This window comes from Nilaparvata lugens, chromosome 7 (genome assembly GCF_014356525.2).
Source record: "Nilaparvata lugens isolate BPH chromosome 7, ASM1435652v1, whole genome shotgun sequence".
Taxonomy (NCBI): domain Eukaryota; kingdom Metazoa; phylum Arthropoda; class Insecta; order Hemiptera; family Delphacidae; genus Nilaparvata; species Nilaparvata lugens.
Window position 1 is genome coordinate 60,316,769 of NC_052510.1, and position 17,727 is coordinate 60,334,495.

The 17,727-nt window shown below is 35.1% G+C and overlaps 1 protein-coding gene across 12 annotated transcripts in view; it reads right to left on the minus strand.

Annotated features, from left to right (window-relative positions):
• LOC111053692 (phosphatidylinositol-binding clathrin assembly protein LAP) overlaps positions 1–17,727 on the minus strand; it is a 220,037-nt gene that overhangs the window by 35,730 nt on the left and 166,580 nt on the right. For 8 of the 12 annotated variants that reach the window (XM_039433267.1, XM_039433266.1, XM_039433265.1 and 5 more), the window contains 3 exons: positions 15,491–15,613; positions 11,417–11,546; positions 9,037–9,126 (listed from right to left, as the gene is read on the minus strand). In XM_039433267.1, the coding sequence (XP_039289201.1) occupies positions 9,037–9,126; positions 11,417–11,546; positions 15,491–15,613 (343 nt within the window). Of the gene's footprint in view, positions 1–3,223; positions 3,341–9,036; positions 9,127–11,416; positions 11,547–15,490; positions 15,614–17,727 lie in introns of all 12 variants that reach the window. The other 4 variants (XM_039433258.1, XM_039433256.1, XM_039433259.1 and 1 more) reach the window with 1 other exon arrangement.

Consider the following 17,727-nt stretch of genomic DNA (forward strand, 5'->3'; position numbering starts at 1 on the left):
TTATACAACATGATTAATGGTCACAGCATCTACATATTTTTACTGTGTTGAGTTCATTCAATATCTTACTATTTCACGTAAATTTGAAACAATTATATACTTCAGAAAACCTCAACACCAAACTTATAAGTACCTAGGCTAAACCAAAACACCTAACCTATATATTTAAGCTTTAGTCTACTCTAACAGTTACACTAGACAATAGAAAAACAGAATATATTTATATGAATTTTTAAATTACAACTTTATAACAATCTAATGGAATTATATGTAATAATTCAAATTGCACTTCAACTTTCTCTAGGTAGGTTTTCCATAGCAGACTACAGACATGGTACTAAGCTCTACTTCGTGAGACTTTCTGCCTTGGCTGTCCCAAAAAAATTTATTTGATCTGAATACTGATAGTTGATGATTTGAGTGTGTAGAACTTGAAAAAAATATTCACAACTCTTAGAAATCTATTATTTCATTGATATACTCATAAATGTAAGGTGATGTTTTAGTCCCATTTGAATAACATGCTCTCTCTCTCCATAGCAACGGTTTGTTTAGAAACCGAAATGGCGTCGTAGCAACGGCTTACGTCATCACTTACACCGCCTATTACGATTTCAGGGTCCTACATCAACAAATAAAATTATTCACGGAAACACATGGTCAAAGTTAAAAGGAGCACAACACAATGGTATCAGACAAAGAATATACAAACAATAAATTCACTCTACCAATGAATATTCATGCATTTAGAGGGGAAATTACCAAATCGATTTTTGAAAGTGGGGTACAAAAATATCAACAGATACTGTGTGAGGAATATTATCAAGGGAAATAATACAGAATAGAATAACTTTTCATATACTGTTGATGGTGAGATATTATTGTGATACCTATACAATGAATAACTTTTTCCTCCACCTACTGTCCAAAGTACTTACTTTACTCCCTGAAACCTAATACTAAAGTGTCACTTTTTCGCTCTCGGTAGTAAAAAACAGAAAAACTCCCTAGGGAGTAAAAGTGACTCCATTTAAATAACATGGGGAGCATCTCTATTTTGAAACTTACATTGTAATAGGTTAGAAGGTCTAAGCTCAGATGAGAAAGCGTAATAGAGGTGTATGTCATTGAGTCAACTGAATTCAATAACACAACAAGAAATTTGATTAACTCATGAAATATATGTTTGTATGATAATTATTATATTCTTAATATTAGTAGACGATAAAAATTTATACAATTTTAAAAATATTTTATTCTATTCAAAATACCAGCCAACAAATATTTTTGATCTGCAATTCAAATCTGAACCGCGTGATCTGGAGTCAGCCATTTTTGGTAGCTGCTCAGCTGATATAAGTGTTACAACTTTTGCCGATAGATAGCGCAATCGGCAGTGCCAATCAGACGACCGGTTTTTAGGTTTTAGATTTAGGTTATGTTGTTACGAATCATTGTCACCAATACGTAAGTTATTAGAATGATTTTATTTGCAGTTTCTATAAAAAAATGTAGATGGAGGAAAAATGTTGTGTACATCACGAGCGAAAAATACTTTTTCTCCCTCAGGAAAATTGCTGCCCTCGGCTTCGCCTCTGGTTTCAAACTTTTTCCCACAGGGAGAAAAAGTCGTACTTTTCACTCTAGATATACAAATAACTATTCATATACTGTTGATGGTGAGATATTATTGTGATACCTATACAATGAATAACTTTTCATATACTGTTGATGGTGAGATATTATTGTGATACCTATACAATCAATAACTTTTTTATTTGATAACATGGCAAAGTTTGGACAGTAATATCCACTCTACCACTCAACCAAGTAGTAGAAATAGAGTGGGAGTAGCAAGTAAGATATTCAAGGAATCAATATTATTGATATATTTTTTTGTATACTACAATATACACTATTAATATGGATCATTATTGTTGCAACTAAAGTCGTATGAACTATTTGCAAATAAAATATTTCAATCGAACTGTTTGATGTATTTGTCAACTACCAATTGCCGTGAAGCGCTACACAAAAATGAATAATGTACACGAAGCGGCAACGCTGGTAGTGAGTGTGGGTGGGTAGTTTACACTGTTGTACACACACACACACACACACACAGACAGGCAGAAAGAGATACCTCTATGGCTGACCTTAGACGTTCGATAAAAGTTCATAAGAAACGGTCTGTCAATTTCTGGTAGATTGGGGAACAGGGTCTTTAATATTGGGTTATGGTCTATAAAACTATAAAAACCTGAATATTGTTATTAGAGGTATTCTATAATTGTTTGATGATGATCCACAATATGAATATAACGTATTTGCATTTGATAACATGAGCATTAAAACTCAACTATGTAATGTGTCAATGATACTATTCAATTAGAAAAAAAAACTTATGTTTTCATTCCAATAAGAGGTGATTTATCAAGAATTTGCTGCAATTCATAATCTATTTTTGTGTCCTACAAAGTTTGGAAAATTATAGTAAATAATTATTGTCCACTTAGCTTACCGTAATAGAGAACCAAAGAAAAATCTTGCATCCAACTCGCTTGAACTCAGCAAATTTATGTCATATCAAGAAATTAGCTCTTTGGCCAATCAGATCATTGGGTTTGTCAGTCCAAACTCCTCTACACACACAGGTAACACAGGTAGCCTTTGTGGAGGAGTAGCATGTCATGTTTTTAAGAGTTCCCCATTATTATGTATTATACATATTGCAATTAATATTTCATGTATTTAGTAATTTTTCAAAAAATTTAAATTTGAACGTCTAAGGTCGACCACAGAAATTGAGAGAGAGAGCGAGAGAGAGAGAAAGGAGACAGAGACGAACGAACGAGCGAGCGAGCCAAGTCACGAGGAGGTCAAGGTCAAAGGTCACCTGGCTTGGACTTTGCCGGAGAGCCATAGACGACGGCGAATTCTGATTGGTTGAGGGGCGTGGCGCCGAACTGCGACTGGAGGGGCGCGGCCGCGGCGGCAAAGGGGGGAGACCGCGAAGGAGAGGGGTTAGAGGGGGCGGGGCCGCCGAGCGCCATGCGAATGCTGTCGTTCAGATCGTCAAAGGCACTCTTGGGGGCAGAGGCTGAAGGGGGCGGAGGCCTAGGGGGCGGGGCTTTGTTGGCTCCGCCCCCACCACACTCGGCCCCTCCCCCTGCCACCGCCCCTCCAAACAGATCGACGCCGCCCGCATAGCACAATTCAGCACCTGGGTCTGTCAGCTGGAGTGGTTGTGGATCCCCAATGCCACCACCAAATGGATTTGCTGCTGCGATTCCCGCACCCGCACCCATTCCCGCTCCTGCACCCGCAGCACCTCCGGCAGCTTGCACACAACAACACACTCTCAGCACTCAGCACTCCATGTTTGGGGGATTACTACAGTCACATTCACTTCATATAAGCATTTTAGTATTTATACTACTTGCACAAAAAAAAACACTTCACTTTTTGTGTAGTTGAGAAGTTGATATTGTGATAATTATTCATATTGAATGAAAAAGACTGAGAATTTGTCAAAAATTACAGAATTATTGATACTTAGAAAGACCGGTTTCGGTTATTACAACATTGTCAATCTCTGAAGACAATTTTTTAGTCTTTTTCATTCAAAAACACTTCACTTATATGGGCTACTTTTATACAAATTAATAAAAACTACATAAAAACTTGTAGTACCCTTTATTATTAAAAACTTTAAAATTTTTCAACTTCATAAGTTACGGTCGAATCTAGCCGTTGAAATATTCTAAAGTTTTTAATAATAGAGGGTACTACAAGTTTTTATATTGTTTTTATTCATTTTTATTTGCACAAACTATTTCTTATGCCTATAGTGCGGTCCGCAATATAATGGCAGTCAAGAAAGATACGATAACAACGTTGCCGATCCTGTCTTGTCAAATGCCTTCTATGAACGGTAGCTGATACAGGTTTATTAATGTTATATTAACTGATCATTCACATTTAAAATTAATCAATTATAGTTTATTAAGCAAAAAAATGACATTTTTCAATAATTTTCATAATGAGTTTTCATAATTAAGATGAAATATTTTAATTAATTATTATTTCTACATTGTTTAAAGACGATCTGGCTACAGAACAAAGCGAGAAAGAGATAGCACTATCCGCTTTGTAAATGATAGACAAGGGTAGCAATACCATTGCTAATTAAAAACTGCCATTATAACGTGGACCTCACTATAGTCCACAAGTTGGCCCAGTTACTGGCCCAGCCTGCAATGTGACCAGTACCAAATCAAGGCCAGCAGTAGCCATCATTAACAAATCACCGATCCACACGCTGGTCATCATTGGCCTTCATTGGGCCAACATGTGGATGCCGCAAAATAAATCGCATAAATTAATTGTGATTGAAGTGAATCTGAGTATAGTTCAACTCTGACTATAGTACAATTTCCAATTATACCATTTGTGTAACTTATTACAATGTCCAGGAATATGTGAATGATGTTAAAAAAAATGACAAATGACTGTCTCAAATGTTATCAGGCTAAAGCAAAGACCCACAATGCCTATGCCTTCCCAATGATAGCTCTTACTTGAAATTGAAGGCCGCCATTGAGGTATTTTAGCACGAGATATTACATACATATATTTGTAATACTATAGATTACAAAGGCATTGGTATATAATAATCTTAGGCAGGATGTAAGGATCTGTTCTCTATGCAACATGAAGGAGGAAGAGGATGTAGTCCACTTCATAGCCAGGTGCCCGGTGCTTGCAGAGTTCAGAAAGCGATACTTCGGAAAGACTTTGCTTGCTGTAGAGGAGCTGAAGACGTACCTGAATGGTGACAACTGGATGCTGATAGGACAATACTGCAGAGATGCTTGGGCGTACAGATATTTCTTGATTCAAGAATTCAATTTTTAATCCATACACAAAAGATGTACTATTACCCTCTCTTCCTCTGTAAAATAGTATTTTCCATTTTTTTTGTATATATTGCCTATTTTTAAAATAAATAATATTAAAATTCACATATAAAAAGCTTGCCAACACCTCCTGACGGCACTCAGCCAAGGAGAAAATGCTGACAATAAAAAATGTATTAACATTTACTTGATTATTTTCTAAAATGTAATGAAATTTCGTTCAATAAAAGCCTTTATTTATTTTATTTATTTATTTAATAATCTTATGGGTTGCCTCCTCAATGGCCGATTTCAATTCCAAGTACGACACTAGCGCTGCATGTGAGTCTATGCATCTTTAAGGTCTTTGGGCTAAAGTGCCTTCATGTTTGGGCCTCGACGATTAATATTTTTCGATCTGAACTTGATCACTGCCATCTTGATCAATCAGTGGTTTTTGTTATCTTATTTTATTCATGACATGACGCCATCAATCCTACAAGTGTGAGTAATGGATGAAGAAGAAAGTATACGGTATAAGGTATATTTAATGCTTACAGTTGTATAGGTAGTTCAACTGTGACTATAGTACAATTTTCAATTATACCATGTGTATTGTTCATGCTTACAATTGAAGGGGTTATAATACAAGGGGTCCACCAAGTTACATATTGTTAGTTTCGAGAAAATTGAGTCTGAAGTTTACTTACATTTATTAATTCTTCATTCATGAAATGAATATAGAAATGATATTTACCTATTCCTATACCTATTCAGTATACTTTTACAAAATCAAACGTACAGTTTCATGTCTCAAATTGCTTTCCTTTCTCAGTTTTCAGCTAAATAGTGATAAGAAGTATCACTTGTACCCCCTTGTTTACCAAACAAAACTCTATTGTCTAGCTACACATAAATCTATCAAATTTACCAGCAATTGAACAATGATTGATGAACTCATTACAATATTATCTAATTCGCTAATTGGTTCTTTTGCTTGGTGACATGGCTTAATCAATGTTAAATTTAATTTGATGGATACGAGCAACCGTTGTCCTGTAAAGAAGGGATCCAAGTCACTTGGACCCCTTGTTTAATCAAATAAACAGCTGTTTGAAAATGTAGTTTATAAATTTTACACCAGATGTCAGCACTGATTAGACTTACGCTTATACCTCTTGTATACTAGATTTTTACCACTTTCAGCTATCGATTACTGTAGCTAACTTAAAAAAAAATGAAAAATGCTACTTGGACTCCTTGTTAATGTATTGTCCATGTTTTAAGTTGTATAGCCAGTGTTTTCAATGTATTTATTAGTCAATGTTTACAGCTGTTGAATAGCCTATGTAACACAGCTGTGGAAAATACATAGGAAATACCGAGTTAGACTCTAATACTATTTATGTAACTGAATGTTTGTCTTTATTCTGCAAAACAAAAAAACAAGTGTTGATAACAAAAAAAATCAAACTAATTTACTCTTCCATTTTTTGACGATTTTTTATTTTTCAATCTTTTTTATCAAATAGTTTAGTAAAAATAAATACATTAAGAAAAGGTGAATAATTACATAGCCACCTCTAATACAAGGCCCTGACCTACGATATTGCAACGTCATAGTGTAGGCCTAGAATCTAATACAATTAAAGATCAGCTGGTATTTTTTCAAATCTTTTTCACCAATCATGTATTAGATTCTAGACCTACACTGCGACGTTGCAATATCATAGGCTAGGGCCTTATATTAGAGGTGGCTAAGATTGTATAAGATTCTAGACCTACACTGCGACGTTGCAATATCGTAGGTCAGGGCCTTGTATTAGATTAGAGGTGGCTATGATAATCATCATCAATCGATATGGACATATTCTCGAATTTTTAATTTTATTATGAGCATAGAAGCAAATTTTTCTACAGTCAGAATTTGCCAAACATGGAGTATAATTAACCAATGCCAGAAAAATGTTAGTATTCAACAGTTAATGTGCCATCACAAAAAATGTATAAATATTCAGATAAATAGAGAATTGAATATGATTATACAAAAATGTTACATCATGAAATACCAAGCAAGATGTATTAAAAAACCATGTTTGAAATATTATCACACATAAGCTGTACAATATTGCAAGTAAAAATAATAGAAAGCTTGAAAAATTAGTATTTTTAGTGAAGCATATTAAATTTATATATAGGTTTGATAGTATATTGACATGATTGAATCAGTTATATTATTGGACAGATAAATTTCATAATTCAATTTTTCCTCAAATCGAAGAATAAATAATAAATTGCACAAAAGGTCGTCACATACCCAGCTACTGTAGTTAAAGCTGTGTTTACACCAAAGTTATTAACAAAATGTTTATTTCTCCGTCCTATTACATTCTTTTAGATTGAACATAACATATCATACACATGATGAACATATGTGTTTGTCAAGTGCCGTTCAATCTAACAGAATCTATAAGGATGGAAAAGCAAAAATTTTGTTAATAACTTAGCAGCGTCTTAAGCTTTAGAAAACGTAGCAGTCCAATCTCTCAATGTTGAAAGCTACTTTATGCTGGTGTGATCGATACTAATTCATAGCATGGTTTCAACATTGGGAGATGGGTGAAGACGTCCAACGATGTATTTGTAGCTACATGTAGCTGGGTATTTAATGACCTAAACTCTGCTTTCTAACAGATTCCAATCTAAATTTAAATTATTATTTACCGAAAATCCTGAATAAATGCTGCAAATCACCCCGAAGAGTTCTGCTACTACAGACATTGACAACAGGGTTAACAGCTAGATGGAAATTCGATGAAAACTACTATCCAAAAATTAGTTGCCAGCCCGGGAATCGAACCCGGTACCTCCCAATTGCTAGTCAGGAATGCTTACCCTTACACCAAACTGACAATCCCTGGATAGCAGCGCTCATTTTATACGAAGCCATAGCGGCCAACCAGTTACAGATGGAATTAAATGGAGAATGCATTTATTCAAATGCTAATTAATATTAACTGGTTGGCCGCTATGGCTTCGTATAAAATGAGCGCTGCTATCCAGAGATTGTCAGTTTGGTGTAAGGGTAAGCATTCCTGACTAACAATTGGGAGGTACCGGGTTCGATTCCCGGGCTGGCAACTAATTTTAGGATAGTAGTTCTCATCGAATTTCCATCTAGCTGTTAACCCTGTTGTCAATGTCTGTAGTAGCAGAAGTCTTCGGGGTGATTTGCAGCATTTATTCAGGATTTTCGGTAAATAATAATTATATATTAATTAGCATTTGAATAAATGCATTCTCTATTTAATTCCATCTGTAAATTTAAATTGTTATAATCCAACAATAGACAGAAAATCATAGTCAAGTGTATTAAAATCTAGAAATCTTTTTAAACCAATATACATTAGATAACAAACATCTTTGAAACCGTTAAAACTTTTGTAATAGATCAAAAGTTTAAACCAATATACATTAGATTACAAACATCTTGGGAACCTTTCAAACTTTTGTAATAGTTCAAAAATCAACTGGAAATATTTAAAAAAGCACGAATGCCAAAAAAAGAATGCACAACACAAAGGAAAATTTATTACTTTAGTGAGGTCCACGTTATAATGGCAGTGTTTGTTTAGCAATTGCATTGCTATCCTTGTCTATCATTCAACAAAGCGGATAGCGCTATCTCATTCTTGCTTTGCCCTGTTGCCAAACCGTCTTTCAACAATGTAGAAATGATAATTGAATAACAAAATATTTCATCTTAATTATGAAAATTTATTATGAAATTATTGAAAAATATAATTTCTTGCTTAATAAAATATAATAGATTATTTTAAACGAGAATGAACAGTTAATATTACATCAATAAACCTGTATCAGCTACGTCTATAGAAGACATTGACAAGACAGAGGATCAACACGTTTTTCTCCTATCTTTTTACACTGCCATTATAACGTGGACCTTACTATAATTTGCAAAATCAGAGTAACCCAGACAATGATAGCAGAAGAGCAGAAGAAAATTCCACACACTAATTATTGTTAAAATAATAATTATTAAACTATTTATTGTAATGTTCACAAACAACTGCAAAATCTAAAACAATATTTCAAAGAGAGAAAAGTTATTGCATACCTGGAACAGTGGTGTTGGTATCGTTTGTTCCAAACACTGATGTAAACGTATTGTCACTGACGAATACATTCGAAGAACTATTGTTGTAACCTGAAAAGCAATGAAATATTGTTAGAGCTTTCCATTATTATTTATTCAGCGTATGGCAGATACACAACATATATAAAGCTCATGAGTCTCAAATGCCTACATATACACTGTATATTTCCAAATTCTTTGAGATGTTGTGTAGTTTTCATATTCAATGATAATGGACGCTTTGCCGAATCCACACTCTTGCCAAGTGCGTGCAAGCTCTTAAGTCTCAAATGCCTACATAATTATACACTCTATATTTCCAATTTCTTTGAGATGTTGTGTTGTTTTAATATGGACAATTAGGTTGCTTTTTCTAACTCCACACTTTTGTCAAGTGCGTACAAATGACGTCGAGCGCGAGAGTGTGGATGGGTGGTGTGCCAGCCCTCGCCTTCACTGGCATTTGCTTGCCAAAGGCGAGTATACCAAACTAGCCAAGCTTGCCAAACTGTCAACGACTGAGGTGGGCCCTCTACTGGAACCGTTTTCGTCCGAACTAGCATCGGCCGAAAACTACCGAACTCGTCCGAACGATCCCCCAACAAAGAAATAATAGATGCTTGTCCATTGCAACAGGTTCATACGGCCGTGCACGGCCTTCTTTGGCCGATCAATTTTTCGATCCGAATTGAATGCGATTTTCCGGCTCTATCCGGCCAAACTAACTAGTCGAGCTGATACAACAAAGTGCTCCTAACCTAAAATTATTCCACAGTCTTGTTTGTTTTTGTTTTTTAAAGTTGTTCTGTTTAATAAAATTGTAACTATGGACTATGAAAAGGATACAAGTTTGGTTCAATAGCATGTTCCATTGTGGGATATGCGAGACAAAAGATATAATCGTCGTGATGTTCAAAGGAATCTGTGGACAAAGATTGCTGAACAAATAGGATCGGAAGGTAAGATTATTGTAATTAATAACTAATTTAATGGATATTTGTTCATTCAATTTTCAAAATCTCAATATCATCATTATTTATGAAAAATTTTGGTAGCTATGATAGTAGTTAATTCAATATTCAATAGTTCAGCCAACTACTGAACTAGACTGTCGTAAACGGTTCCAATGTAAGACCATATTCGACCGAATTAACGGCCGGCAGATTCGTCCGATCCAACGGCCGAACTGATCGGTTGAATACGGTTCCAGTGGATGATTACTCTGAATCGTTCTAATTTTTGTCGAGCAAAGGCGAGTGGCCAGCCAAGGATCCACAAATGGTCCAACATCATACGACACATCTGTGATGATAAATCTATCTAACATAGTGTTATTTACTCAAAACTTTCAGCATTAGTTCAATTGTAAAGATGTGTAAGAATGCCAAGAAATGGGACGAATGCCGGTCGGGTTGGTCTAGTGGTAAGGAGCGTTGCAAACTCCGGTCTGCTAGCATCACCTGGTTCATGAGTTAAAATCACGTCGTTGGCATGGACGTTTGATCATCCCATCAATTCACTAACGCATTTTCCATTACCCACAAACAAGAAGATAACTCAAGCACAAATGCATACATTTGTCATTCAAATAAATCAACCAATGCTGGCATTTTTAGTGCCAACACAACCAACCAATGACGACACTTATTATTATTATAGTGGGGTATCATAATTAGAACTAAGTTTATTATTAGCAACTTTTGTATGTATAATATAATTGAACGGTAAGACATTATAACTTTCCTTTAAGTAGAGCTCAAAGAATTTTCAATACTTATTCAGAGCACTTGGACATCTTCTGGTTCTCCCTCTCCAAATTCCGAAGGATTTCATATGATTTAGTCTAGTAGTATGCGGTCCATCATTTCGTGATTTGCGCTTGCATTTCTTCTATTCAATTATCCTCATAAAGGCTAGTGGTAGTACATTACACAGACACTTTTTTCCTCTTATCTATATACTAGTAATGATTATAGTTTACTGAGGTATGTGTGCATTTTTTCTTATTGAATTCAGTTAATGTATTTTTATTATTCTATATACGACTGTATATTTCTTCTATTTTTCGTCTTATTCTCTTAATTTTATAATTAGCTATTTTTATAATTTATTATTTTCTCATATTTACTATCTTCTTTTTATTGAAAATTGTATTATGTTTGAAATTATTGTAAAGTGTGGAGGAGGCAAAATGGGTTTTCTACCTGTTGTCTCCATGAATAAATAAATAAATAATTAAATTACGAAAATGTTTTGTCAATAAACTCCTCTGATTGCAATTCATTGGTAATGAGAGAAGTTATTAAAATTATTATTATTATTTGAAAGTGGAAAGCCTCAGTTGAAAGTGGCAACAACTGACCATTTGACATCCAATCGTTGGCGGGTGCTGATACGGGGGCGGCTGCTGGGGCGGCACTGGGGGCGGCAGAGCCAAACATGTCAGCAAACGGATTTCCCAGCTGCAGAAGGTCATCAGAGGCCTTGCTCGTCTGCAAAGCAATCAATACATCAATCAAACAATAAATATATCAATCAATAAATCATTAGCACCAGCTGCAGCAGGTGGTCATCGGGAGCCTTGCTCTTCTGAAAAGTAATCAATACATGATCAGAATCCCCAAACTTATATGAATAAACTTACTCAAAACTGGATAGAAATTATGAAGTGATGAATATAACATATTTTTGGATTAGTTCTATCAAAATTGAGTAAAGAACAGTTTTGGTCTTTTAGCCTGTTGATCCTTTCCCAATCATTCATGATGAGTTAAGAATGATATTGTACTTTAGTGAGGTCCACGTTATAATGGCAGTGTTTGGTTAGCAATGGTATTACCATAGAGAAACATTAGCGTAAGTAGATGTCCCATGGTATAGGGAATTTATGTCGCAACTTTTACTGTAATCTCAAGCCGATTACTGTCGATTATTGTCAATTTTTACTGTTTTGTTGGGGTGAGAGTGTATGGACGGCACAATTTGAGAGACTACCAGCGTTACACAGCTTCATGGGAAAGAACTAAGTGAACTATCAGCTTGGGATAACAGTAAAAGTTGCGACATAAACGCCCTATACCATGGGATATCTACTTATGCTATCGTTTCTCTATGGTATTACTATCCTTGTCTACAATTCAACAACAAAACTGATAGCACTATCACTTTCTCGCTTTTTTCTGTTGCCAGACCGTCTTTTAACAATGTAGAATAAATAATTGATTAACAAAATATTTCATCTTAATAATTATGAAAATTATTGAAAAATATCGTTTCTTGCTTAATAAAATATAATTGATTATCTTAAACGAGAATGAACCGTTAATATTACATCAATAAACCTGTATCAGCTACCATCTATAGAAGGCATTGACGAGACAGAGGATCGGCAACGTTTTTCTCCTATCTTCCTCCACTGCCATTATAACGTGGACCTAACTGTAGTATAAATAATAAATCTACTTCTCATGCCTCAACACATCAGGGGTGTTTACATTAGTCAAGTATCCTCGAAGTCAGTCACTTTCTTGCTATGAAGCAAGTATTTATTTATTTTATTTATTCATCACATTGTGTACAAATACTTAATATGAGGAAAGGCACAACAGGCTCATGCCCAGAACTGTCCCATTTCCAATTTATACTATACTGTCCAAATCAAAATGTTGGTTATGTCACTTTCACTTTTCAAAATACAATTTATACTCTTCAATACTCAGATAAACGAGCAAATTTTGAATCAAATAGATACTATAGGATTCTGACCTATATAAGTAAGTGACTGACCTTAAATGTTGTTTCGACATTTTGAGGATCTGTTTTATTAAACTTAAATTTTATTAACATTAAATATAAATAATCGACAGGAAACTCCAAAGAGAACTCTGGAAGAATGATTCAAGAGCACATAAATATATTACATCAAACAGGAATAAAATGTAGTAATTTCAGAAGAGAATAGTAAGAAATACTGGAGAATTAAAACAAAAAAAGTATAGTTCATGAGACCAAGCATAGTTCAGATAGAGCCCAAGAGCACATAAATATAGGTATTACATCAAACAGGAATAAAATATAGTAAGTTCAGAAGAGATTAGTAAGAAATACTGGAGAATTAAAACAGAATAAGTATAGTTCATGAGACCAAGCATAGTTCAGATAGAGCCCAAGATTTAGAGAAGTTGAGAAAGAGATAACAATTTAAAAAGACAAGACTAGAAATGTCACTTGAGAAACTACGCATTGAATGAGCGAAGAGTTTTAAGAGAAATGTTAATGCAATAGTCCAGAAATGTTTATGAACACAAGCATTATTCAGACAGAACATTTTATTGAAAGAGTTAGAAGAACATTCAAGATTCACAGTGACAAGACTAGAATAATCAGTAAAGCTGCGTTTACATTGGTAAAGTTTCCTTGAATTCAAGTTTATTCAACGTTCGTATTGAATGGGCGATTTTGAAAACTTGATGTCAAATTTATTTTCAAGAGAATGTCTTTTGATATATCTTCATGCGCTGTACGTCAATAAAATGTGTTCTCCAGCGCCCTACAAAGAAAACTTTGCATGATAAGTTTTCTTAACCTCAAAAGTAAAAAATGAAGTAACTATGAAGTAAAAAATCTAACTGATATCACAGTTTTCTTCTACATATCATACTTTCTTTTTTCATCATACTTTTTATTCAATTATTTTCATACATTCTACCATAGAGAAACAATAGCGTAAGTAGATATCCCATGGTATAGGGAATTTAAGTCGCAACTTTTACTGTTATCTCAAGCCGATTACTGTCAATTATTGTCAATTTTTACTGTTTTGTTGGGGTGAGAGTGTATGAACGGCACAATTTGAGATACTACCAGCGTCACACAGCTGCATGGGAAAGAACTAAGTGAACTATCGGCTTGGGATAACAGTAAAAGTTGCGACATAAACGCCCTATACCATGGGATATCTACTTATGCTATCGTTTCTCTATGATTATACATTGACAAACAACTGATTTTACCTCATTTTCCCATTTGTATATATATTGGATTGTACCTTCAAGATTCAAGTTGAATCCAAAAGTCAGACGGGTTCAACATCTTCAAAACTTAAATCAAAACAATGATTCTACATTGACTGACAACTGATTTTATCTCATTTTCCCATTTGTATGTTGGATTGTATCTTCAAGATTCAAGTTGAATCCAAAAGTCAAACGGGTTCAACATCTACAAAACTTAAAGGGTCTACATTGGTATAATGGATTCAAGTTTCTGTTCTTGTAAACTTGACTTCAAGTTTCCAAAGGTCAAACATGTTCACCACCTACTTGAATCAACAAAACTCGAAAAAGGATCTACATTGATATAGTGGATTCACTGCTGTCCTTGTAAACTTGACTTAAAAGTTTGCAAAATACATTCATTTTACACAAACGTCAAGAAAACTTGAATTCAAGGAAACTAGACTAATGTAAAGCCCCTTTAGTCACATGAAAAACTATTTGAATGAATGTTAAAGAACAGACTTTGTCAACGTTAATATTCCCTCTGACCAGTCTGTTCCAAAATGATGACCTCCCACCAGATTAGCCACTTTTAGGGCCGGTTTCCGAGCTCGGAATTCAGCCAAGTTCTAGACTTTAAACAGCTGGAGTCAGAAAATTGGCTTTCCGAAACGGGGCGTAGTCGCAGTCATAGTCAAAGTCAGGTTTAAATTAAATTTCGAAAAATTAGAAAATTGAACACAAAATAAACAAAGAGAAAATAGTGTAAAGTTTCAGCTACTTTGAATTATTTAAGAATGTTTCATTTCGTCAAGGAAAAACATTTCTAATTATTGAAATGAGAGAATAGAGATTTGTTTTGCTGCAACTATTTACTGCGACTATTTCCCCGTTTTGGAAAGCTAATTTTCTGACTCCAGCTGTTTAAAGTCTAGATATTACCATAGAGAAACAATAGCATAAGTAGATATCCCATGGCATAGGGCGTTTATGTCGCAACTTTTACTGTTATCTCAAGCCGATAGTCCACGTAGTTCTTTCCCGTGAAGCTTTATGACCCTGGTAGTCTCTCATATTGTGCCGTTCATACACTCTTACCCGGTCAAAACAGTAAAAATCGACAATAATCGACAGTAATCGGCTTGAGATAACAGTAAAAGTTGCGACATAAACGCCCTATACCATGGGATATCTACTTACGCTATTGTTTCTCTATGATATTACCTAAATCCCAAGCTCGGAAACCGGCCTAAGTGAATAGTTTTAGAGAATTGAAGAAATAGAGTTCGAACAGATTGAAAAATAGTTGAGAAGAGGAAAGTAATGAAGAATTGAGAGAATAAATGAGAAAAAAACTTTGATGCAAGAATAGTGAAACTTTGAGAGAATAAAAGTGAAGAGTTAGAATATATTTAATGAAGATTTGATGCAATAAATACCTGATTATTAGCAGTGGTGGCCGGAGCTCCGAAAATATCTACAATCGGTTGCGTTGGAGACGACATAAGGAATGGATTTGTACTATTAGCGGCGCCCGTACTTGTTGGACTTTGCACTTTGGCCTGAATCGAGAAAACAAGCAAACAATGCTATTCAAATTACAATACGAGAAGCGCGCTGCATTAAGTATACTTTCAAAAGCTCAATTAAAAAAAGCTTGACTTAATTGTTTTCGAAGACTCAAGGTAGGCTCACACAGATCGTCATAGGACGGATGGCACGCATCGGACGGATCGGACGATTAGATTCGATGCATTGTTTTCAATTGGAGTGCGCATACCTATCCGCATCGTATAGGTATACGCACTCCAATTGAAAACAATGTATCAAATCTCAATTGGAGTGCGCATACCTATATGATGCGGATAGGTATGCGCACTCCAATTGAAAACAATGTATCAAATCCAATCGCCCGGCGTGCCGTCCGTCCGATGACGATCTGTGTGCGCCTACCTTTAGGGGCCGGTTCCCGAGCTCGGGATTTGGCTAAGTTTAAACAGTTGGAGTTAGAAAATTGGCTTTCCGAAACGGGGCGTAGTCGTAGTCATTGTCATAGTCACGTTTGAATTAAATTTCGATAAACTAGAAAATTAAACACATAATAAAGTAAATAGGGAATAGTGTGAAGTTTCAGCTATTTTGAATTATTTAGGAATGTTTAATTCGTCAAGTTAAAAGTGTCCAATATAATTATAGAAATGAGAAAATAAAAGCTTCGACTACTGTTATAAAAACTGCGACTACGCCCCGTTTTGGAAAGCCAATTTTCTGACTCCAGCTGTTTAAAGTCTAGAACTTAGCTAGATCCCGAGCTCGGAGACCGGCCCATAGTTTCTATCATCCATTCACATTACTCAAAATTATATCATTGTTGGTTCTGTTGGCAAAGACCCGGTCAATCACATTCAACCGTGATCAAGTGTTGATTCATGTCGTCGTCCGCTGTTCTCATTGGTTCATGTGGCATAGGTTTTCGTTATAAAATGACGTCATTTAATCACGGTTAAGTTTAATAAACGTACGAGCAATCGGAAGTAAGCTATCATTCAGTCATTAGCATTACACAGCTGCTCAATTAATTGTTTTTCAATACTACTACCAGTAAAACTTATTTCAGTAAGCAAGCTGCTTTGTCCTCCTCAATAAAATACCTCCAGAAGTCGCAGTCATGTAACTTGTATGCAGATCAATAATTTATTCAGATACGCATTAACATGCAGCTGCAGCTGATAGGCCATAAACACTATCATCTACTGGAAATGTACGAGTATAAATTTTGAATTTCACAATTTAGTTACTAAGAACAAACATTGATTTTATGAAATATATATGAGAAAAAACTAGTTTTTAAATTGAAAAAATACAAGACTCCAGTTTCTTAAAAATATTTGTGAATTACATTGCATTAATGCACAGATGCACTGAATTAAGATGCTCTGCTATTTTCCTAGTAAAAGATTACATATTTCTCAATTTAAGTGCCGGTTAAATATTAATCGTGATTAATTCCACGAGAACCAATCAGAGAAGCCTTTTATTCGAAAAAGCCTTCTCTGCTTGGTTCTGGTGAAATATAATCACGATTAAAATTTAACCGGTTTTTGTGAGATATTAAAAAACACAAAAACAAAAAAACTGATCGAAAAGTTAAGCCTGGCAGAAAAATAGTTCATGCTCATGCAGAGTTGCGATGGCAATAATCCAATCTCAATGAATAGTTATTTGTGCAACTAGTGCGCAAAGTGAGAGTTTGCTGCACCGAAAGAAACGTTTACGCCCGAGCCGTAGGCGAGGGCGGAATGGTTTCTTGAGTGCAGCAGAGGAACTTTGCGCACGTATTTCACATTAAGTTTTTCCTGCAGTTACCATTGAATATGAAAAGTGGGTAATTATGGGTAAAATTGCCTGAAATCCATCAAATAACTTAGTAGTTTGAATGGCGAGGCGGCTGTGTGGTGTGTGCTGTGGTGGCACTGTGCTGTTGCTGTCCTCGTTATAATATATAATGAATAATAATTAGCGCGTTGTGCTTCGTTGCACCTCTGCTCACTATAGCAGCCACAGCAGTCACTGTTACCAACTTCATTTTGATTTTGCTGCACTGTTGCTCCATATAACCTACTAAGTATTTTTCGTTGCAATGTTGCAAATCTGGAGTGCAGAAAAAATTTTTCCC